Source organism: Scyliorhinus torazame, chromosome 21 (genome assembly GCF_047496885.1).
Source record: "Scyliorhinus torazame isolate Kashiwa2021f chromosome 21, sScyTor2.1, whole genome shotgun sequence".
Classification (NCBI taxonomy): domain Eukaryota; kingdom Metazoa; phylum Chordata; class Chondrichthyes; order Carcharhiniformes; family Scyliorhinidae; genus Scyliorhinus; species Scyliorhinus torazame.
Window position 1 is genome coordinate 110,581,560 of NC_092727.1, and position 22,228 is coordinate 110,603,787.

At 46.2% G+C, this 22,228-nt stretch overlaps 1 protein-coding gene across 1 annotated transcript in view; it reads right to left on the reverse strand.

Moving 5' to 3' along the window:
* Nucleotides 1–9,750: 9,750 nt before the first annotated feature.
* LOC140398495 (ras-related protein Rab-18-like) overlaps nt 9,751–22,228 on the reverse strand; it is a 30,998-nt gene continuing 18,520 nt past the window's right edge. The window contains exons 2-7 of the mRNA XM_072487251.1: nt 21,065–21,120; nt 20,892–20,953; nt 18,377–18,449; nt 13,940–14,058; nt 12,612–12,678; nt 9,751–11,198 (exon numbers count right to left, since the gene is read on the reverse strand). Of these exons, the coding sequence (XP_072343352.1) occupies nt 11,032–11,198; nt 12,612–12,678; nt 13,940–14,058; nt 18,377–18,449; nt 20,892–20,953; nt 21,065–21,120 (544 nt within the window). The 3' untranslated portion in view covers nt 9,751–11,031. The remainder of the gene's footprint in view (nt 11,199–12,611; nt 12,679–13,939; nt 14,059–18,376; nt 18,450–20,891; nt 20,954–21,064; nt 21,121–22,228) is intronic.

Consider the following 22,228-nt stretch of genomic DNA (forward strand, 5'->3'; position numbering starts at 1 on the left):
TGAGACGGGTCTGTGTTGGCACCCGCTCGGTGCCCATAGAGCCGTGAGGTTCACCTTGGGAAGAAGGTGTAGCTGGTTCAAGCCCCAGCTGTCCCTGCTTCACCTGGCTCTGCCAGCCCTGGTGGTTGCCCACGGTCAGCACCATTGTATCGATGTCCTTGGCGATGCTCCTCAGTGACTGGGACATGCTCTGCAGTGTCTTGGCAATGCCCATCTGAGTGCAGGACATGTCCCACAGAACCTCATCAAGATCAGCCTGGTATGGGTGTCATCGCCCAGTGAGTCAGACCCTCAGCCATGGCTGTCACCGACTGTGCGACGTCTTGGACACCTTCCCCAATTGTGCCGACGTCGTGCATCAGGCTTTCCACTGCGGTCGCTACCCTAGCAGTGTTGGTCTCGGTGCCACACATTGCCACCGCCATCTCCTGCACTTTCGGATTCATCCAAGTGGCTATAGACCTACTGGACTGTCGCTGACATCTCCCTCTGAATGTCATATCCGGACCTTAATGTTTCCATCAGCTCTGGGATGACCTCTTGCACAGAACATAAGAACAAGGAGCAGGAGTAGGCCATCTGGCCCCTCAAGCCTGCTCCGCCATTCAATGAGATCATGGCTGATCTTTTTTGGACTCAGCTCCACTTTCCGGCCCGAACACCATAACTCTTAATCCCTTTATTCTTCAAAAAATTATCTATCTTTATCTTAAAAACATTTAATGAAGGAGCCTCAACTGCTTCACTGAGCAAGGCATTCCATAGATTCACAACCCTTTGTGTGAAGAATTTCCTCCTAAGCTCAGTCCTAAATCTACTTCCCCTTATTTTGAGGCTATGCCCCCTAGTTCTGCTTTCATCCGCCAGTGGAAACAACCTGTCCGTATCTATCCTATCTATTCCCTTCATAATTTTATACGTTTCTATCAGATCCCCCCCGCATCCTTCTAAATTCCAACGAGTACAGTCCCAGTCTACTCAACCTCTCCTCGTAATCCAACCCCTTCAGCTCTGGGATTAACGTAGTGAATCTCCTCTGCACACCCACCAGCGCCAGTACGTCCTTTCTCAGATAAGGAGACCAAAACTGTACACAATACTCCAGGTGTGGCCTCACCTTATACAATTGCAGCATACCCTCCCTAGTCTTAAACTCCATCCCTCCAGCAATGAAGGACAAAATTCCATTTGCCTTCTTAATCACCTGTTGCACCTGTAAACCAACTTTTTGCGACTCATGCACTAGCACACCCAGGTCTCTCTGCACAGCGGTATGTTTGAATATTTTCTCATTTAAATAATAATCCCTTTTGCTGTTATTCCTACCAAAATGGATAACCTCACATTTGTCAACATTGTATTCCACCTGCCAGACCCTAGCCCATTCACTTAACCTATCCAAATCCCTCTGCAGACTTCCAATATCCTCTGCACTTTTTGCTTTACCACTCATCTTAGTGTTGTCTGCAAACTTGGACACATTGCACTTGGTCCCCAATTCCAAATCATCTATGTAAATTGTGAACAATTGTGGGCCCAACACTGAACCCTGAGGGACACCACGAGCTACTGATTGCCAACCAGAGAAACACCCATTAATCCCCACTCTTTGCTTTCTATTAATTAACCAATCCTCTATACATGCTACTACTTTATCCTTAATGCCATGCATCTTTATCTTATGCAGCAATCTTTTGTGTGGCACCTTGTCAAAAGCTTTCTAGAAATCCAGATATACCACATCCATTGGCTCCCCGTTATCTACCGCACTGGTAATGCCCTCAAAAAATTCCACGAAATTAGTTTGGCACGACCTGCCCTTTATGGACCCATGCTGCGTCTGTCCAATGGGACAATTTCTATCCGGATGCCTCGTTATTTCTTCCTTGATGATAGATTCCAGCATCTTCCCTACTACCGAAGTTAAGCTAACTGGCCTATAATTACCCGCTTTCTGCCTACCTCCTTTTTTTGAACAGTGGTGTCACGTTTGCTAATTTCCAATCCGCCGGGACCACCCCAGAGTCTAGTGAATTTGGGTAAATTATCACTAGTGCATTTGCAATTTCCCGAGCCATCTCTTTTAGCACTCTGGGAGGCATTCCATCAGGGCCAGGAGACTTGTCTACCTTTAGCCCCATTAGCTTGCCCATCACTACTTCCTTAGTGATAACAATCATCTCAAGGTCTTCAGCTGTCATAGCCTCATTTCCATCAGTCACTGGCATGTTATTTGTGTCTTCCACTGTGAAGACCGACCCAAAAAACCTGTTCAGTTCCTCAGCCATTTCCTCATCTCCCATTATTAAATCTCCCTTCTCATCCTTTATCAAGCTGGAACCCAGCTGGGTCCTGGGATCCAACAGACCCCTGACTGCTATCTCGCCTGGGAGTTCCTGACACATGTGGTTTACATTGGTGGGGGTGGGGTGTGAAGGGAGGGTTGGGGATGGTGAAGGGAGAGGGGGGAGTAACGAGGGTTGGGAGTCGCATGGAGAGTTGAGGGGTGGATGCTCGCGTGGGGCGGTAGGGTCTCAAGATTGGGGGGTGGTGGTCGTTGGTGTCTACTTACTCATACTGCCCGGTGTAGGTCGTTGACCTTTTTCCGGCACTGGAGGCTAGTCCTTCTCGTCACACACCCGCCGCTCACAGCCGCCACCACCTTCGTCCCAGGCAGCACTGGCTGCCCTATTACTGACCCTCCAGGACCCTCGGGGGAACAGGACATCTCTCCTGACCTCCACTGCGTCTAGGGGCCTCTCCAGATCTGCATCCCCGAATCTTGGGGCTGGTCTCGTCGGTACATTGTTGCGAGCTGGCTGGGGTTGGCTGAGCAAATGCAGCTTAAATGCTGCTCGACCTTGTTAGCAGGGGGCTGGCGAGCACGGTGCCAGCGAATCAGCTGGCAAGCCTTCATTTGGGGCAAGAAGCCCATTGGGCTTCGTTAAGTGGACCAATTAACGTGGATTAGCGTTGTCGAACTCGCTGGACCAAGCACTGGAAGCTCACGGCAGTCCCCGCTCGCTACAACGCTTAGTAATCTCTCTGGAGAATCGTGTCCATACATATTAGATCATCCAGATTTCATCTTATCGCCCCTCCCTCAGCACTAGAAAGAAAGCTTGTGACACCTCGTTATAATTCTGGCTGATTCTTCCTGCTTGTGGACTACACAAGCCCGAGTTTCCTAGTTGTGTCTGTACTATAATTATAGACCGGTGAGCCTGACGTCAGTGGTAGGGAAGCTGCTGGAGAAGATACTGAGGGATAGGATCTATTCCCATTTGTCAGTGATAGGCAACATGGTTTTGTGCAGGGAAGGTCATGTCTTACCAACTTAATAGAATTCTTTGAGGAAGTGACAAAGTTGATTGATGAGGTAAGGGCTGTAGATGTCATATACATAGACTTCAGTAAGGCATTTGATAAGGTTCCCCATGATAGGCTGATGGAGAAAGTGAAGTCTCATGGGGTCCAGGCTGTACTAGCTAGATGGATAAAGAACTGGCTGGGCAACAGGAGACAGAGAGTAATAGTGGAAGGGAGTTTCTCAAAATGGAGAACTGTGACCAGTGGTGTTCCACAGCGATCTGTGCTGGGACCATTGTTGTTTGTGATATACATAAATGATCTGGAGAAAGGTACAGGTGGTCTGATTAGCAAGTTTTCAGATGACAGTAAGATTGGTGGAGTAGCAGATAGTGAAGGGGACTATCAGAGAATACAACAGAATATAGATAGATTGGAGAGTTGGGTGAAGAAATGGCAGATGGAATTCAATCCGGGCAAATGCGAGGGGATGCATTTTGGAAGATCCAATTCAAGAGCGAACTATACGGTAAATGAAAAAGCCCTGGGGAAAATTGATGTACAGAGAGATCTGGGTGTTCAGGTCCATTGTACCCTGAAGGTGGCTGCGCAGGTCGATAGAGTGGTCAAGAAGGCATACGGTATGCTTTCCTTCATCGGAAGGGGTATTGAGTACAAGAGTTGGCAGGTCATGTTACAGTTGTATAAGACTTTGGTTCGGCCACATTTGGAATACTGCATACAGTTCTGGTCGCCACATTACCAAAAGGATGTGGATGCTTTGGAGAAGATGCAGAGGAGGTTCACCAGGGTGTTGCCTGGTATGGAGAGCGCTAGCTATGAAGAGAGGCTGAGTAGATTAGGATTATTTTCATTAGAAAGACAGAGGTTGAGGGGGGACCTGATTGAGGTGTCCAAAATCATGAGAGGTATAGACAGGGTGGATAGCAAGAAGCAAGAAGCTTTCTCCCCAGAGTGGGGGGGCTCAATTACTAGGGGTCACGGGTTCAAGGTGAGAGGGGAAAAGTTTAAGGGAGATATGCGTGGAAAGTTCTTTCGCAGAGGGCGGTGGGTGCCTGGAACGCATTGCCGGCAGAGGTGGTAGAGACGGGCACGATAGCGTCATTTAAGATGTATCTAGACAGATACATGAATGGGCAGGGAGCAGAGGGATACAGATCCTTAGAAAATAGGCAACAGTTTTAGATCGAGGATCTGGATCTGGATCAGCGCAGGCTTGGAGGGCCGAAGGGCCCGTTCCTGTGCTGTAAATTTTCTTTATTCTTTGTCCTATCCAGATCAGAATGTTTGGGAGAGGAGATGTAACTTTGCGAATTTGTGTATACCGTAATAAACGGTTCATTCCTATCCTACCGTGCGTTCCTGTGCCTCTTCCATTGGATTCTACACCCTCTTCCCAGAGACAAACGGAAAATTAGCATGGTTTATGATGCAAACTACCAAATAATGTTTAAGACAGAAAAATAAAGGCAGAAATCAGTCAATTTAGCAGCAACACACTTGGTTGACTGGATTTCTCTGTTGTACATTTTATTTATATACAGTTCCAAAGTAAGCAATAACATCCCTCAATCTCTAACCATATTTAGTAACTGCCACAATGCACACCATGTTACTTGATGGAAATCTGTGGTGAGAAAGTTACGTTGCGGAGCTGCTTAGTCACCCAGCTGCAAGTAAAATACGAACTGGAGTGTGTAGACTCCAGCCCAACTCTGTACCTCAGCTTTCTCTTCAAATTAACCTGAAAATAAACAATATCTTCATAATCATCCCCAAATTGATTACAAATTGCACTCTCCAGGAGTCTGACTTGTACAGCTTCCAGATGCAGAAAACGGTGTAACTTTTACTCAGAGGGCATCCAGACATGACAACTGCAAGAACAAAAAAAGTTTTATCCTAGTATTTTAATACTTCCCAGTCATTTCCATTACAACTGGGAGCAAACTATGCAGCCGTGTTTCCCTGAGGGCAGTGAGGAAACATGGTGGGGTGTGTGCAGACCTTTACTATCCTCCACTCACTGCATTTTACTGGAGAAATCACCTGGCTTTTTTAAAAACCCAAAGTTGTTGCAGTTTCATTCATGCAGTTTGCAGAGACCTTCATTGAGGAACAAAAACCTGTTTTTTCCCCTTTAGTTGTTCAGGAGTTTCCTGAAAAAAAGTTACGTTAGTCGGGCCATTAAATCTCAACCTGCCTTTTTATCTTGGATCATTCAAATGATATTAAACAACTGTACTCCCTGCAAGGGGATCAATACCGGTCAGCGACAACTGGAATATAGGGGCAGTAGGCCATTCAGCCCATTCAGATTCAAACACCAGCAATAATTTGCTTTTATTCAGCCCATCGTATCAGTTCAGCCATTTAATACAATCACGGCGGATCACCCACTTTGTTGCCTTTGCTCCCTACACTATCCTCATATCTCTGTCAATCTCGGTTTTAAACGTACTCAACGGGCGGAATTTTCCACGCATCCTGCCATGATTTCCTTGGCGGCAGAGGTGATCCACCATTATCCGGCAGTGGGATCTCCTGGTCCCACCGTTGTTTCCACTTGAACGCACCCCTCACTGCTGGGGTTCCCATGGAGAAAGTGCGCCATTGCCGGGACGGGAAGATCCCGCCAGCCTGAACAGTCAGACAATTCTGACCGATAACTGAGCTTCCACTGCCGTGAAATTCTCCAGCCCAAAGATTTACAAATCCTCTGAGTAAAAAAAAAATCCTCCTCTTAGACCACAAGATATACGAAGCAGAATTAGACCATTCGGCCCATCGAATGCTTCGCCATTCGATCATGGCTGATATGTTCCTCATTCCCATTCTCCTGCCGTCTCCCCGTAACCCCTGATCCCCTTATTAACCAAGAGCCTCTCTATCTCTGTTATAAAGACACTCAGTGATTTAGCTTCCACAGCCTTCTGCGGCAATGAGTTCCACAGATTCACCACCCTCTGGCTGAAGAAATTCCTCCTCTTTTCAATTTTCAAGGACCATTTTGTCAGTCTGAGGCTGTGCCCTCAGGATCTAGTCTCTCGTACTGGGGAAAACATCCTCTCCACATCCACTCTTATCTAGGCCTCTCAGTATTCTGTAAGCTTCAATGAGATCCCCTTCATCCTTCGGAACTCCATCGAGCAAAGACCCAGAGTCTACAACTGCTCCTCGTGTGACAAGCTCCTCTTTCCCGGGATCATTCTTGGGAAGCTGCTCAGGACCCCCTCCAAGGCCAGCACATCCTCTCTTCGATAAGGGGCCCATAACTGCTCACAATATTCCAAATGAGGTCTGACCAGAGCCTTATACAGCCTTAGCAATACACCCCTGCTCTTGTATTCTAGCATTCGCTACATAAATGCTAATATTGCATTTGCCTTCCTAATTGCCAACTAACCCTACATGTTAATTTTAAGAGAAACCTGAACAAGTTTCCCATTTAGAAAATAGTCTTTCCCCAATTCTTCCTCCCAAAGTGCACAACCTGACACCTTTCTACATTGTATTTGATCTGCCACTACTTTGCCCACTCTCCTGGCCTGTCCAAGTCCTTCTGCAGCCTCCCCGCTTCCTCAATACTACCTTTCCCTCTACATATCATGTATCATCTGCAAACTTAGCAATGTCCTCAGTTCATTTTTCTAGATTAATATATATAGTGAATAGTTGTGGTCCCAACAGTGACCCCAGTGAACACCACTAGGCACCGGCTGCCAGCCTGAAAAAGACCCCTTTATCCCCACTCTCTGCTGTCTGCTAGACAGCCAATCCTCTCTCCATGCCAGTACCTTGCCCCCAACACCATGGACTGTTACCTCATTGAGCAGCTTCCTGTAAGGCACGTTAATGGCCTTCTGGAAATTCAAATAGATCACATCCCCGGTTCTCCTTTGTCTAACTTCCTCGCTATCTCTACAAAGAACTCGAACAGATTTGTCAGGCATGAGCTCCCCTTGATGAAGCTATGCTGACTCAGCCCTATTTTACCATGCACTTCCAAGTACCCTGCAGTCTCATCCTTGACAATGGACTCTCTAATCTTACCAACAACCGAAGTCAGGCTAACAGGCCTATAATTTCCTGCCTTTTGCCTCCCTTCTTAAATAGAGCTGTTACATTAGCCATTTTCCCATTCCCTGGGACCCTCCCTGACTCCACTGATTCCTACAAAATCACCACCAATGCCTCCATGGTTTCCTCAGATATCTCCTTCAGATCCCTGGGGTGTAGTCCATCCGGTCCGGGTGATTTATCCACCTTCAGACCTTTCAGTTTCCCCAGCATCTTCTCCTTAGTGATGGCCACTTCACTCACCTCTGCCCCCTGACTCTCTTGAAGTTCTGGTATGCCACTGCTGTCTTCCACTGTGAAGACTGATGCAAATACCTATTCAGTTCCTCTGCCATTTTTGTCCCCCATTTCTACTTCTCCAGCCTCATTTTCCAGTCGTCCAATGTCTATTCTTGCCTTTTATATATGGAAAAAAACTATTTTATATTACTAGCTAGCTTACGCTCATATTTCATCTTCTCCTCCCTTGTTGCTTTTTTAGTTGTCCTCTGCTCGCTTTTAAAGGTTCCCAATCCTCTGGCTTCCCACTAATCCTCACCACATTGTAGGCCTTTTCTTATGCTTTTGTGTTGTCCCTTGCCAGCCAAGGTTGTCTTGTCCTCCCCTGAACATGTTTCCTCATCCTTGGGATGAAGTTCTGTTGTGCCTCCTTAATAATCCCCCACAACCCCTGCCATTGCTGTTCCACTGTCTTCCCTGCCATGCTCCCCTTCCACTCAACTCTGGCCAGCTCCTCCCGCAAGTCTTTGCAGTTATCTTTATTCAATCATAAAACCGTTCATCTGATTCCAGCTTCTCCCTCTCAAACTGCAGGGTGAATTCTATCATATTATGGTCACTGCCCCCCTAAGGGTTCCTTCACCTGAAGTTCCCTAATCAGGTCTGCCTCATTACACATCACCAAATCCAGAATTGCCTGTTCCCTAGTGGGCTCTTCTTGTGCATAAATGGCTTCCCTTTATTTTGAAATAATCTCCTCTGGTTCTAGTTCCCAATCAGAGGAAACAACTTACCTGCATCTACCTTGCCTTGGTATTTTGTAGGCTTCAATGAGACGACCTTTCATTCCTCAAAACGAGGGAATACAGACCCCAACATCTCTTCATACAAGAAAATAAACAAAAGGAGAGAGCTTAAGGTCTGAAGCAAGCAGACTCAGATCCATCACACCAGAAATATGCCTTTTTTGCAATGCCAATCAATATAATGTACAAACTCCATCATACACGAATGATAAAACTTTGCCTTGGAAAGCAATATGTTTGAACAGCATTCTTGTACTCTACATGGTGATCAAATCCCCCCCCCCCCAAAATGACATGTCTCTGTACTCGTTCCTCTGCCAGAAATGTGCCATCCTGATGGCCTTTTGGCAATACAAACAAAAAAATTTCAAGCTTTCCTACCACTATGGAAGCCTGCAAGAAAATTTCAATCCAACTGGGTAGTGAGTACCTTCTCAAAAGGCAAAAATAACCGCTGCATAACCTTCTTGCTGCTTAGGAAATGTTAAAGAGTAGCGTTGATGGAGCCATCGGTTCAGAACGTCTCACAAGTTCAGCTCATGAGGAGGTCACGTGAAGAGAACAGGAGGCCGACACAAATTAATATCGTGTGGAGGAACGGGTGGAATTAATTAGCAGTGCTTTTTAAAAAAAAAAAGACTTAATAGCATTTGACAAAGGCAGAATTCTTTGTCATCTATAATGAAGCCTGTAGATTTCCAATAGCAGGCTCAGCGAGTTAGGACAGTGATTCAGTGAGTCACATTAGACCAAAATAGATTCCAGGTGCAATTCCAGCTTCTGCCGTGTTAGTTGCTGCCGGCTGGGACAATGGCGAGAGTATTAAAAAGGGCCTTAAGTGTCCCTGGGTTCGTATGGAGCTGCCTGAAGACGTCTCTTTCGCAGGGGGGGGGGGGGGGGGGGTGCGAGACGATCTCTGCTGATGCCTGGGGTTTGCTTTAGAGCTTCTGAAACCATGTTATTTTGGCAAATTGCTGCCCACAGCTGGTGCTGCCATGTGTATGGTCATCAACATCTTGATTAATGTCGAGGGCTCTCGTATCACGGAGCTCTGGGTGCCCTGCTGGTCTCGGAGCATAGGCTACCTTCTCGTACTGCATTTCCTCGAGGATGTGGCATCCTTCATCCTGTGCACGTGCCCATATCAGCAAAGCTTTCTTTGCTTGATTAGCACTAGCCTGCTTGGCATGTTTGCCCTGGAAAGGATTGCTTCACTGGTGACTGCCTATGTGGTTCCTTTACTGCAATTGTAATTGAGAAACCCAGCTTTCGAACAATAAAAACCACAGGAGAAAGTGCTCAAAAGAAAATTACATTTTGTTTCTAAGTCACTGTTTATTTAGTCTGATTCATACAAGTACGCATGGAACATTAAGAGAACCAATCTTACAATAGTTTCTTTACCGTAACAGAAAATAGTCTGCAAATATTTTGTTGCCCCACTTAGATCTGAACTCCATTTATCACCTATTTGTATAGCATTTGGAAAGACATTAATAAATAGGTTACACTAAAATTGTGCAAATTGTTTAAAAACACAAAAGAATAGTGGTGAAAGGACTTGGTCATACTGAAGTGCTCTGCATATTGGGCCTTCCATGGTAGAGTTGCCACTTTGTAGTGGTGGGAGATCATGCTGCAACAGCTTATTATAGCACTCCCTTCATCCACCCTATCCAAGGAGGTGATTTAGATTAAAATAAACTTAATACTGCAAAAAAAAATGCAAGATCAGTATTATCATGCATCCAATGAAGGTTATTACACACCATATTCACAATAAGTCTTCAAGATAGGCCTTTAAGAGTAACGTTTATAGACACACCATGATAACGATTAGTCTTGGCGAGGTATTATTGCACAAGGTACAATTAACAAGTCATGGCACAGAAAGAAGATTTTGCATCAGACAGCTACAATAGATTGGAGGTACCTTTGTATATAAGGGAATACAGAACAATAAAAAAGGCCCCACGGTTGGATTCAACCCATGGCACGATCAGCTCAGCCACACCCAAACCATCAGAACCCTATTCTATCCTGTCACTTCATGTCAAAGAGAAAAAGACAAGGGAAGTTCAGAGATCCCACATTCAGGGTTCAGCTGAAATCAGGAATAAAAGGCAATCGGCACAGATGACGCTTAACAAGATCATTTCTTCTGGTCCCAACTGAAACTTGATTTTTTTTTTTAAATTACAAATTTGTTAAACCTCAGGAACAATGAGCCATTTACAATGTTGGTCCCCACAACCTGTGCTGTATCACAGCTTTCCATTTTTCATTTGTTACAGCAATGCTTGCAAATCAATACGACTTCTAAATCGTAACCTTCCACAGATTAGTTAATATAACACTGGATTTATAAGACGCGGAAACTGAATTAAAATGGGAAAAATGTGTTGGTCTGTCGGAAGGAGATTACAATTCTAATGAAAAATGTATGCAGGAGGCTTTGTTAAGGCAAAGAACTCTTATCTCATATAACTTTAGTTGTGCGAGAGTCTAGCCTACAGCAGCCTCCTGTCCCTTTAGGCCAAGTGACACTGCTGTTCACACAGTAACAGCATTAAGAAGTCGGTCAGTCCCAGTTGGTTTACCAGAGGGAACAACACGATTCTCCAGCCTGGTTGGACGCAGAGTCAGATAATTTCACAGCTTTATTGTGTCCCTCAGCCTCCCATAGTCCTGGCGTTTGGAGAATTTTTTCCACCACTTCTTCAAATGCACACTCCACTCCGTCGCAGGTTTTAGCACTGGCCTCTGGGATGGAGGAAAACATAAATGAGGAGTCTCTCAATAGAGAAAGATAAACCACTTAAGGTTGTGTTTACTACATACGCACATAAAAAATAACAAGGAAAAGGCCACCAATGGATCAAGTCTTTCCTAAGCAGTCTACAGAGCATGCTACTCACCTATTCCCTAGCACTGGGAACAGTAGGAAAAAGTCTGCAGTTAATTCAGAAAAATGAGGCTCCTCACAGACTCCCCAAAGAGAACCACGTAATGTTCAGCTCTCCGTTGCCCATGAATCACCATTACCCCAACTAATTTTGCCTCCTCTCTATTCTCATGCTCGAAATTGGGAGTGGCAGTGAGGAGATAGAGCAAACAACAGATTAACACAAGGAGAAACACATACTTGCCCAAAAAACACTGCTCACGCGGTTCCCTGTGATGTGAATCAAGCTTATCCAATCGGAGGCAGAATGCGGCCCTCAAAGCCCGAGGCAGAGTTTTCAAAGTGCCATTCAAACAGGTCAGTTTGAATGGAAGAATCTTTCTCCACGTTCACAAGCGAGTGTGGGAACAGACAATCTTGTGATTGGAGAGAACAGCAAACACCAGGGGCGGAGAGCTCAGGGCCTGGAGAGCTGATGGTCAGGGAGCAAGGTCCAGGGATGGAGATGCAGGGTGTAGGAGCCAGGTGGACTACAGCAGAGCATGAGGTGGCAGGAGTGGGTCCAACTGACGTCTGCATGACTGGATATTGTGTTATCGTGCTGCGTGGGGTGGGAGTGGAGCAGCCCAGCAGAGAGAGAGTGGGTGGAAAGCGAGGCAAGCGGAGGGGGCGAGGCGGAGAGAGAGAGGGTGGGTAGAAAGTGAGCAGGCGAGGGGGGGGGTGGGGTGGGGTGCATGCTACCATTGCCCTCCCACCCCTCACCTCATCGCAACAGCATTGGCGCCTCTTTCTCCCCCCCCCTCCACACATCCTCCCATCCTGGTTCCGGCACGACACACACACTTTCCAACCCCCCCAGGCCTTCTTGCTCCCTCCTGCAGTCATCGAACCCCCCTCCCCTCCCCCAAAGACCCCCCTTTTGATCACCTCCTCCCCAGATGTCTCGCTATGTGCCAATTAACCCGCCTCCAAGCAAAAATGGCTGTGAGGCAGCCGGCTTTTGGGATGGCAGGGCTCCACACAGACTTCTTAATTAAGGGGCACAGGTCACAAAATCTAGCCCCAACGCAACTTTGCAGCGCCCTTGATTCCGTAATTCTTCCTTGGTAAGACAGGTAGTGCAGGCGTGCAACCAGGAGAATCATATATCCACCATGCAAAAAGCAGGGTTTGAGTTTTAATGTCATGAAGACAGGTGGCAAGAAGTAAATTGGCGGCAAATATAAAATTGGAATGGGAATAGGGAAAGAAACACACCACCAAAGACTTACCTATAAACAGCATTGAATGTTTTCTGGCATATCTCAGTCCTTCATTGCGGTCAATTTCACGGTTAGTCTAAAAAGGTTTGAGACAACTTTTAGAGCTATTGATGTATTTCTACATATATCACATGGTAATACAGCCATATTAAATTTAATACAGGAGATTTATTACAAATATTAGAGCATGAGGTCTACATTCAGACTTACAAATGAAAAAAGGCATAATGGAAAATCCAAGTACACAAGTTATTTTGCCGCTATTATTTTCTGATCGTAGTACTAGTGAAGTAACCAACATTATTCTGGCTAGCATGGAAGGATTCATGCCCAACTCTTATTTCATCAGATCTGGTACAAGATCATGATTAAAACGAAGCTTTTTATTTCTGCTGTCTTTCTCAAGTATGCTCCCATGTCACAAAAAGGGCTTTCGAACCATCTTTGCTTTTCTAAAACCACTATCCATTGGAGTTATTTGGATATTAAATGAAAGTTGAGCGGATGATGTCCAATCCTTTCAGCAGCCCAATGCCAAGATTATCTTGACTTTGCCTTTCCACCTTTTGTTTTCCAATTTTGGATACAACTACCAGCTCTCCAAAGAGAAAACAGACTATTTCTTTAAAACTAAAACTCACTTTCCATTTGTTTCTGGTTCTTCCAAGGCTTCAACAATGCCACCGATAGGCATCCTCCCCTGCTCATTATACCACTTCCTTAGCCTTTGATCCCAACCACATTCACAATGCGGCTATGCAAGAAACAAAACAATCAAACTTTTTTTTTTAAATTCATCTACGGAGACGTGGGCTTCACTGGCCAGGCCAGCATTTATTGTCCTTGGAAAGGTGGAGGTGAGCCGCCTTCTTGAACCGCTACTGAGGTGTAGGTACACTCATGGCGCTGTTAGGGAGGGAGTCCTAGGATCTAGATCTAGTGGCAATGAAGGAACGTCGATATATTTCTAGGTCAGGATGGCGAGTGGCTTGGAGGATTTCCAGGTGGTGGTGTCCCCAGGTTTATGCTGCCCTTGTCCTTCAAGGTGGCAGTAGTTGTCGCCCACCATCCCGATATCCCCCAAAGACAATTTTTTAAAAACCATCTCTTATAATACCTCAGTGTTTCTTCAATTTTGATGACAACAGCATCAAGGTCATTTCCCCCCCTCCAACATTTTCTTAAAGCTGAAGTCCAATGATCACAAAATATCATATAAATTTAAAATTCAGACTTTCGCCAATTAATGTGACACAAAGAAAAGGGCATTAATGCTCGACAGTCCAGCAATTTACTTTTTGCTTGGGTTGCAATTCTAAAATATTTTCAAAACGTACCTTATCAATCTTGTTTCCAACCAGCATCTTTACTATTCCATGCTTGGTGCTGAAAGTTTCCAATTCATTCAGCCAATTGTCGAGCTTTGCAAAGGTTTCTCTCCTCGTGACATCGTACACTGTAACAAAATTCATAATTAAACCTTCAGGAGGAGCAGAAAGGTTACCATAAGCCAAGGACATCATTGCAATGTCTGAACAGCTTCCCTTTAAAATTGCTGAGCTCAAAAGTAATTGCGGCCAGGGCGGCACTTGGCTCAGTGGTTAGTACTGGAACTACGGTGGTTAGTACTGGGACTACAGTGCTGAGTACCTGGGTTCGATCCCGCGGGGCTCTGGGTCACTGTCCGTGTGGAGTTTGCACATTCTCCCAATGTCTGCGTGGGTTTCACCCCCACAACCCAAAGATGTGCTGGTTAGTTGGATTAGCCATGCTAAACTGCCCCTTAATTGGAAAATAAAATAATTGGGTACTCTAAATTTATTTAAAGAAAGTAATTGCGGCCTACTTTCAAAATATTGCACAGAAATTATGCAAATATACTTGAATTTGCATTGTCCAATGAGTGTGAAGGGGAATGCAAAATAGAAATAGTTTTACTTTAAAAATCGATAGTAATTGGAATTTTCACAGTAACTTCACTGCAGTATAAGCCTACTTGTGACACTAATAAAGATTTTTTTCTAAAATTTAACATAATCTTAAAAATCTTACACCAGCAAATATGGGGGGCACAGTCTCAGGATAAGGGGCCAATCATTTTAGGATGGAGATGAGGAAAAAGGGTTGTGGGTGCTTCATTGTTGCATATATTCGAGGCTGAGATAGACACATTTTCGGATTCTTGGGGAATCAAGGGAAAGGGACAGCAGGTGGAAAGTGGAATTGAAACCCCAGTTCAGCCACAATCAAACTGGAATGCAGAGCAGACGCGATGAGCAAAATGTTCAACTCCAGCTCTCACTTCCTGTGTTGCACCCAAAACTACCCATTTGCTTTCGGTTGATTAATACTAATTAAATCACAAATTCATAATTTTTAAAAAACTATTTCATGGGATGTGGGCTTCGCTGGCTAGGCCTGCATTTATTGCCCATCCCTAATTGCCCTCAAGAAGCTGGTGAGCTGCCTTCTTGAACTGCTGCAGTCTCTGAGCTGTAGGTACACCCACAGTGCTGTTAAGAAAGGTGTTCCAGGATTTTGGCTCAGGTGACAGTGAAAGAACAGCGATGCAGTCCCAAGTCAGAATGATTGGGTTCCCGTACATCTGCTGCTCCTATCCTTTTGGAAGGGGCTCTCGAAGGAGCCATGGGGAGTTGATGGGTAGCACGGTAGCACAGTGGTTAGCACTGTTATTTCACAGCTCCACGGTCCCAGGTTCGATTCCCCACTGGGTCACTGTCTGTGCGGAGTCTGCATGTTCTCCCCGTGTCTGCGTGGGCTTCCTCCGGGTGCTCAGGTTTCCTCCCACAGTCCAAAGATGTGCAAATTAGGTGGATTGGCCACACTAAATTGCCCTTCGTGTCCAAAAAGGTTGGGTGGGGTTGCTGGGATGGGGTGGAGGCGTGGGCTCGGGTGGAGTGCTCTTTCCAAGGGCCGATGCAGATCTATGTTCCAAATGGCCTCCTTCTACACTGTAAATTCTATGATTCTGTGATCTTGCAGGTGGTACACACTGCTGCCACTGTGCGTGGGTGGTGGAGGAAGTGAATGGCGGATGGGCGCAAATCAGGCGGGCTCTTTGTCCTGGATGATGTTGAGCTTCTCGAGTGTTGTTGGAGCGGCACACATCCAGGCAAGCGGAGAGTATTCCATTACTCTCCTGACTTGTGCACAGTCGATGGTGGACAGAGAGTCAAGAGTCGAGTTATTCACTGCAGAATTCCCAGTCTCTGACCTGCTCTTAATAATAATAATAATAATAATCTTTATTGTCACAAGTAGGTTTACATTAACACTGCAATGAAGGTACTGTGCAAAGCCCCCAGTCGCCACTTTTCAGCATTTGTTTGGGTACACAGAGTAAATTCAGAACGTCCAAATTACCTAACAGCACATCTTTTGGGACTTGAGGGAGGAAACCGGAGCACCCGGAGGAAAACCACACAAACACAAGGAGAACGCGCAGACTCCACACAGACAGTGACCCAAGCCGGGAATCGAACCTGGAACCCTGGCGCTCTGAAGCAACAGTGCTACTGTGCCGCCACAGTATTTATATAGTTGGCCCAGTTGAGTTGCTGATCAATTGGAACCCCCTCAGAACGCTGATAATGGGGGGTTCAGCAATGGAATTGCCATTGAATGTCATAAGGGAGGGACTGTTCGATTCTCTCATGTTGGAGAGGGTCATTGTCTGGCATTTGTATGACATGAAAATATCTTGTCACTCATCAGTCCAAGCCTCAATATTGTCCAGTTCTTGTTGCATATGAACACCAGCTACAGTATCTGAGGAGTCACGAATGGTGAACAGTGAACCCCACTTCTGACCATATGGTGGTGGGGAAAAGTCATTGATGGTGGACAGAGTCAGGGGGGGGGAGTTACTCGCTGCAGAATTCTTGATGGTAGACAGCGCAGGCTGTTGCCTGGAGTTACGTTCACGTTGGAGGTCAAACAGTAACTTCTAGAGTTCTGTTCCACTGTACAATATGACAGTGCAGTTTGATGGGGTGGGTGTAGGGCATGTGACACACCTCCCACCACCACTCCTCGATGTGGGACAAAAGGAGGTATATATTACAATGGCTGGAATCCTGGGGTATTTAATTGCAGTCAGGATTCCTTTTGTTCTGATTTTGGGTCGCTAAACCTTGCTCTCTTGTTGAAACCATTGTGTCAGAACAGAACAGTTAATGCTTAAACCACGAGCACCACTATGGGTGATTAAGACCTGCAGAGGCCCGCCTTTGTTCGAAGATGGCTGGAGCAGGCCCATTGTCAGTGGGGCCATTGTGTTGGCTGGGTTTGAATGTTTATGCTAGGCCAGGAGTGTTACATTACAGACTTTGTTAACATTGAAATTACTGGACGCCAGATGTGACCAGCTGGAGACATCACGTCAGCTCAGCAATTGTCCATTTTGAAAAGTATCCAAAAAAAATTGTCCAGCTAGTGAATAGATTTATCATTTTCTTTCATGCTTCAACCATGACACTAGATAAGCATTTGAGGGAGAAGGGACTAGAGGAGCATGATGATGGAATAAAGCTGCGATGAAGAAGGATGGAAGGAAACTCATGCTGTCCTTGATAGTTGGGCCCAGTGGCCTGTTTTTGTGCTGTATATTCTACGCAGTGTTACAAACAGTTTTGCACAACTGGCACTAACCACAATAGAAATCTAGGAACAGGGACATTTCAGTTGTCAGTTTCAATACACGTGGCACATTTACTCAGTTTGCTACTGGCTTGGAGGGATCTATGCATCAGAAGCAGGAAGTCCGAACACCCAGGAGCACCAAGTTACAGATGTTAATTTCCAGATCTCTCCAAAGTGCACACCGTGAATCACTGTTAGATAATGTTAAAGTACGGATTACACTGCACAAGAGTCTTCCCCCTAAACCAAAATCACAGATTGCACGAACAGACAGATGCGGCAAATATGAGCTCACTGCATCAAACACTACCCAAAGGGTACAGTTTACCCAAACTGTCACAGAGTGCTGGATCAGGTGAGAAAAACTGTGAAACTCACCGGCTTAACAGATGCCGTTCCTCGCCTGATTTAACAGTACTCCAAAGTATTGGTAAGAATCACACAGCCAGCTAAAGGGGTGGGGGCCTAAACACACTGGGATTCTGAGTTTGGGGTGCCATTTTTAGCTTGCGGACAAGGGGAACACCCTCAACCTCCACACGCAGAAGGGAAACCCTACCCCAATGGAGGGCAACTCCCTCTGCATGCATCCCCTTGCTACTGCCATGGCGCACTGCCCATCCATGTCCCTTAACCCTGAGGCCTACAGACTCCCCAGTGCCCCCGGCGTGGTCATCACAGCTGGTTTTCTTTTTTGATGCATTATGGTCGCAAGCTACAGCATCAAGCCCATTCGTAATATGTTAATACATAATGATGTATGGAAACTAAAGGGCATGAACTTGATCACATCACCAGCAGGGTGGGGGAGATCGGAAACTGAGAACTTGCTGCTGCAAATCGCGTTTTCGGCTACTCGTGGCCCATTACGGGATTTGTGCCCGTGGTTAACTGAGCCACTAGGCTGCGGTCAAGGACTTTGCAAATGGGTGTGTTTACTTACAAAGCACAATCTGGGATTCAGACAACTTTCTTCAGATTAACCTGATTCAGCATCGAGAAGCACAGCACGAATGATCTGGCCAAACAGTCTTCCCTCGCAAAATGGTGCAAGCAAGAATTGTTGAAGGCCTGGAACCTCCAACAGCAAGTGGACAACAGCGACCTCTTACCTAAAATAACACCTTGAGCACCTCTGTAATAACTCGGTGTTAATGTCCGGAATCGCTCCTGCCCAGCCGTATCCTGTCAAAGCAATACAATATCTAAAAATCAAAGCTGAAGAAACTTCCAATTGCAACATACAATAATCATAAATTTAAAAGTCCAAACATGCGCAGGTTAGATGGATTGGCCATGATCGATGCATGCGGTTACGGGGATAAGGTGAAGGAGTGTGCCTAGTTAGATTGCGCTTTTGGAGGGGCGGTACAGACTTGATGAGCCGAATGGCCTCCTTCTACACCGTAGGGATCCGATAGATTCTATGAAAATTAAGCGAAGGTGTGGCGAGATCATTTTAGCCTGCGTAAATAATAAATTAAACACGCACATGCCACTCAAATATGGATCCGACTCTTCAAGACCACCTCTTTAAAGCTTTCAGGTAACTAACTTAATTAAGCACCATTTACAGCACCACAGAATTTAAGATACCGCATGCGATTTTCAACATTTCATAGCTTCCTTGGATTGGCAATCAGCGGCGGACTGACACTCTGTTCTCTGCGCTTAAATTGTAAAGCGCCTGTTTCGCAATACCGTTCTGATTCAGGCAGCGAGCCGGGTCCCCGGTTCTAGCGGTGAAGTGCAAAAGGAGCGGAGCGAAGGAGGACATGCTCTTTTTAACGGCACTGGCTGCCATAAAGCAGGTGACTTTAAGGATCCCATTGAAAGAGACAAGGTTAAGTTTCTAAGGTAAGTGAATGGGATGTGGCTAAGGGGATTTGGACACCAGTGGGCTGGAGAGCAGCACATGGGGGTGGGGACGGGGGTGGTAAAATCCTCTGCGGTGGGTGGGTGGGGGTCCCATGCAGGCTCAGGCTGGGTGTTTAAAATTGTTACTCTGCAGTTAGAAGTGCTTATTTTCTTTCCAACTCCTTCAGAGTAATTGAAGTAAAACTGGCAGACGTATCTGAATGTGGCGATCTTTAAAAAATATAAATTTAGAGTACCCAATTTTTTTTCCAATTAAGGGGCAATTTAGCGTGGCCAATCCACCTAGCCGGCACATCTTTGGGTTGTTGGGGTGAGACCCACGCAGACACGGGGATAATGTGCAAACACACAGACAGTGACCCAGGGCCGGGATCGAACCCGGGTCCTCAGCGCCGTGAGGCAGCAGTGCTAACCACTGCACCACCGTGCTGCCCTTGAAAGTAGCGATTTAAATCGCTTTGTCAGATGGTTCCCTGCACAGCGCAATTGTCCATGGGAGTTTAACGCTTCTGGACGTGGGGACTACCCAGGGGGATTCCCCAGCGCATCTTTGGGTTACCCCCCAAATCGGACGCTGGGCAGCCAGGATGTTTTGGCCGATTATATATTTTGGTCTGAAGTCATTCAAGTTTTAAGATGCCGCCTGGGATTTTCAACATATGCAGTTTTCACTAAATAATGTTCAGAACGGCATTGGCAAGATTGGAAAGCGTGAAGGAAAGGGGGGGGGGGGGGGGGGGGGGAGAAAGATCAGGAAATTATGGAGATAAACCTGGAATTTCAATGCTCGAAGGATCAAGGAAAAACAAAATGGCATTAAGGAGTTCCACGTTTTTGAGTAAACTGCCAGAACAGTGTTTTATTACATCATTTAAATGGCACAAATGTTGGGCTCTGGTTCGGGATTGTAATAAATAGCACAAACAACCACATCAATTTCACCATTACAAGTTTTCTGCACAGGGTCGAGACAAGGATTGGTGTAAATCAGCCATCATGAGCTACAGTGGCTGGATAGGTACTGTAATTCTGGCCCTGATGCACTTTATGGAGACATTTGGGGCAGCACGGTATCAGGGGCAGCACGGTGGCACAGTGGTTAGCACAATTGCTTCACAGCTCCAAGGTCCCAGGTCCGATTCCCGGCTTGGGTCACTGTCTGTGCGGAGTCTGCACATTCTCCCAGTGTGTGCGTGGGTTTCCTCCGGTGCTCCGGTTTCCTCCCACAGTCGAAAGATGTGCAGGTTAGGTGGATTGGCCATGCTAAATTGCCCTTAGTGTTGGGTGGGGTTACTGGGTTATGGGGATAGGGTGGAGATGTGGGCTTGGGTAGGGTGCTCTTTCCAAGAGCCGGTGCAGACTCGATGGGCCGAATGGCCTCATTCTGCACTGTAAATTCTATGAAATATTTACCCAGATGTAGCAGACACATAAAAGTGAACCAAAGGTAAATGCACATTTTAATTCACAAAGAAAGGCCTTTTATCTTCTAAAGTTTCTCCCCCATTCAATTATCAAAAATCAACTTGAAAACAATGACATAACTACAATGCTCAAAGGCGTTGGAAGGAGAAAGGAATTTGAAATCCTAGTATTACAACATTAATTCAAAAGACAAACCCCCATGTGTTGCACATATCTGGCAGGGACAAATAGCTGGAACGTCAAAAGAGGAAAAACACATTACACAGGCAGCTAAAATGTTATGAAACAGACCATTTCATTTAAAAAATCACGCTGCTGACTTACCCAGATTGCAAGTTTGACATTGTTTCCATCAGTTCTCATGGTTTTCACTTTAAAGTCAACCCCTAAAAGAAAAGATTGCATTAAAATAGAACATTGATCTTCACACAGCAACAACATTGGTTTTCATACATCTTCCAAGGGGATACAGTATATTAAAAAAATTTAAATCTCACCAATTGTTGAACCAATTTCAGAGTCAAACGTGCCATCCGTGAACCTCAGTAGAAGGCTAAAATACAAAAAAAAAGGTATTTTTTTAAGCATTTACAAAAAGCATTTTGTTTTTGCCAGCTGTATATCGAAAGCACCAATTTAGAATTTTTTCTAAATCAAGCTACATCCACACTCCATATAAAAAGAGGACATAATGGGCTGGATTCGCTACACCCCGATGCCAAAATCGCGGCCGGCGCCGGGGCGGAGAATCCATTTCCTTGCATGGAATGGGGACCAGTGCCGGTTCCCCGATTCTCCGGGCTCCGAAAAGCGGAGTACTCGGAGAGCACGCAGCGCTGCATATCCCCTACCTGCGGCCATTGCTGGAGGCCCACCCCGCCTCGCCATTCTCCGCCCCCCCAACCGGCCAAAGTCCCGACTGCGTGGATCTAATGCGGTCCTGCCGGTCGGGACCATAGCGTGTCGGTCGCGGCAGCCCTGGTCGGGGGCGGGCTGATCAGAGGGCAGGGGGGGCCTTATAGGCGGCTGGGCAGTTTTTGGGCGGGTGGTCCGGGACGGGGCACACGGCCGATCAGGGGCACTATGTTTAGGGTCGAGCTCCGGGGTCTGGAGCACGGCATGGCCGCTGGAGGCCGCCGCCATGTGCATGCACGGCCTCTGACCCGGATGTGCAGGGGCCTGTATCTGCAGCAAAAGCTGCTAGTTTTACATTGGTTCACTGCTAGCCCCCTGCAGGGCTGGGAATATGTGGTCCTTTCACACCAGTTTTTCTGCCGTGAAAGTCAATAGTTTTTACGACGGCGTGGGGACATAGTCCCAAAAACAGAGAATCCAGCCCACTGTCTCCGTAGGGACATATCCCAATTACTCAAGTTCAGAACGTCAAGGCTTAGAGACCAACCCCACCCCTCACGTGTTAATCGGGGGTAGAGATGGAGCTTAATCAGTTACAAATTGCATTGGTTCTTAGATCTACTTTGACTAATTAGGATCACTCCAAATTGGAGCAATAGCTCACAAAGAATTGTCTACAGCAGAAGCTGGAGTCGTTAATGGAACCTGGGGGTGCAGGGCGAGGGGGTAGGTCATGCGAGTAGACTACTTTGTAAAGAATTAGCTGTGGCCTGGAGTATTGCAGAAATATGACAGAATCAGACATT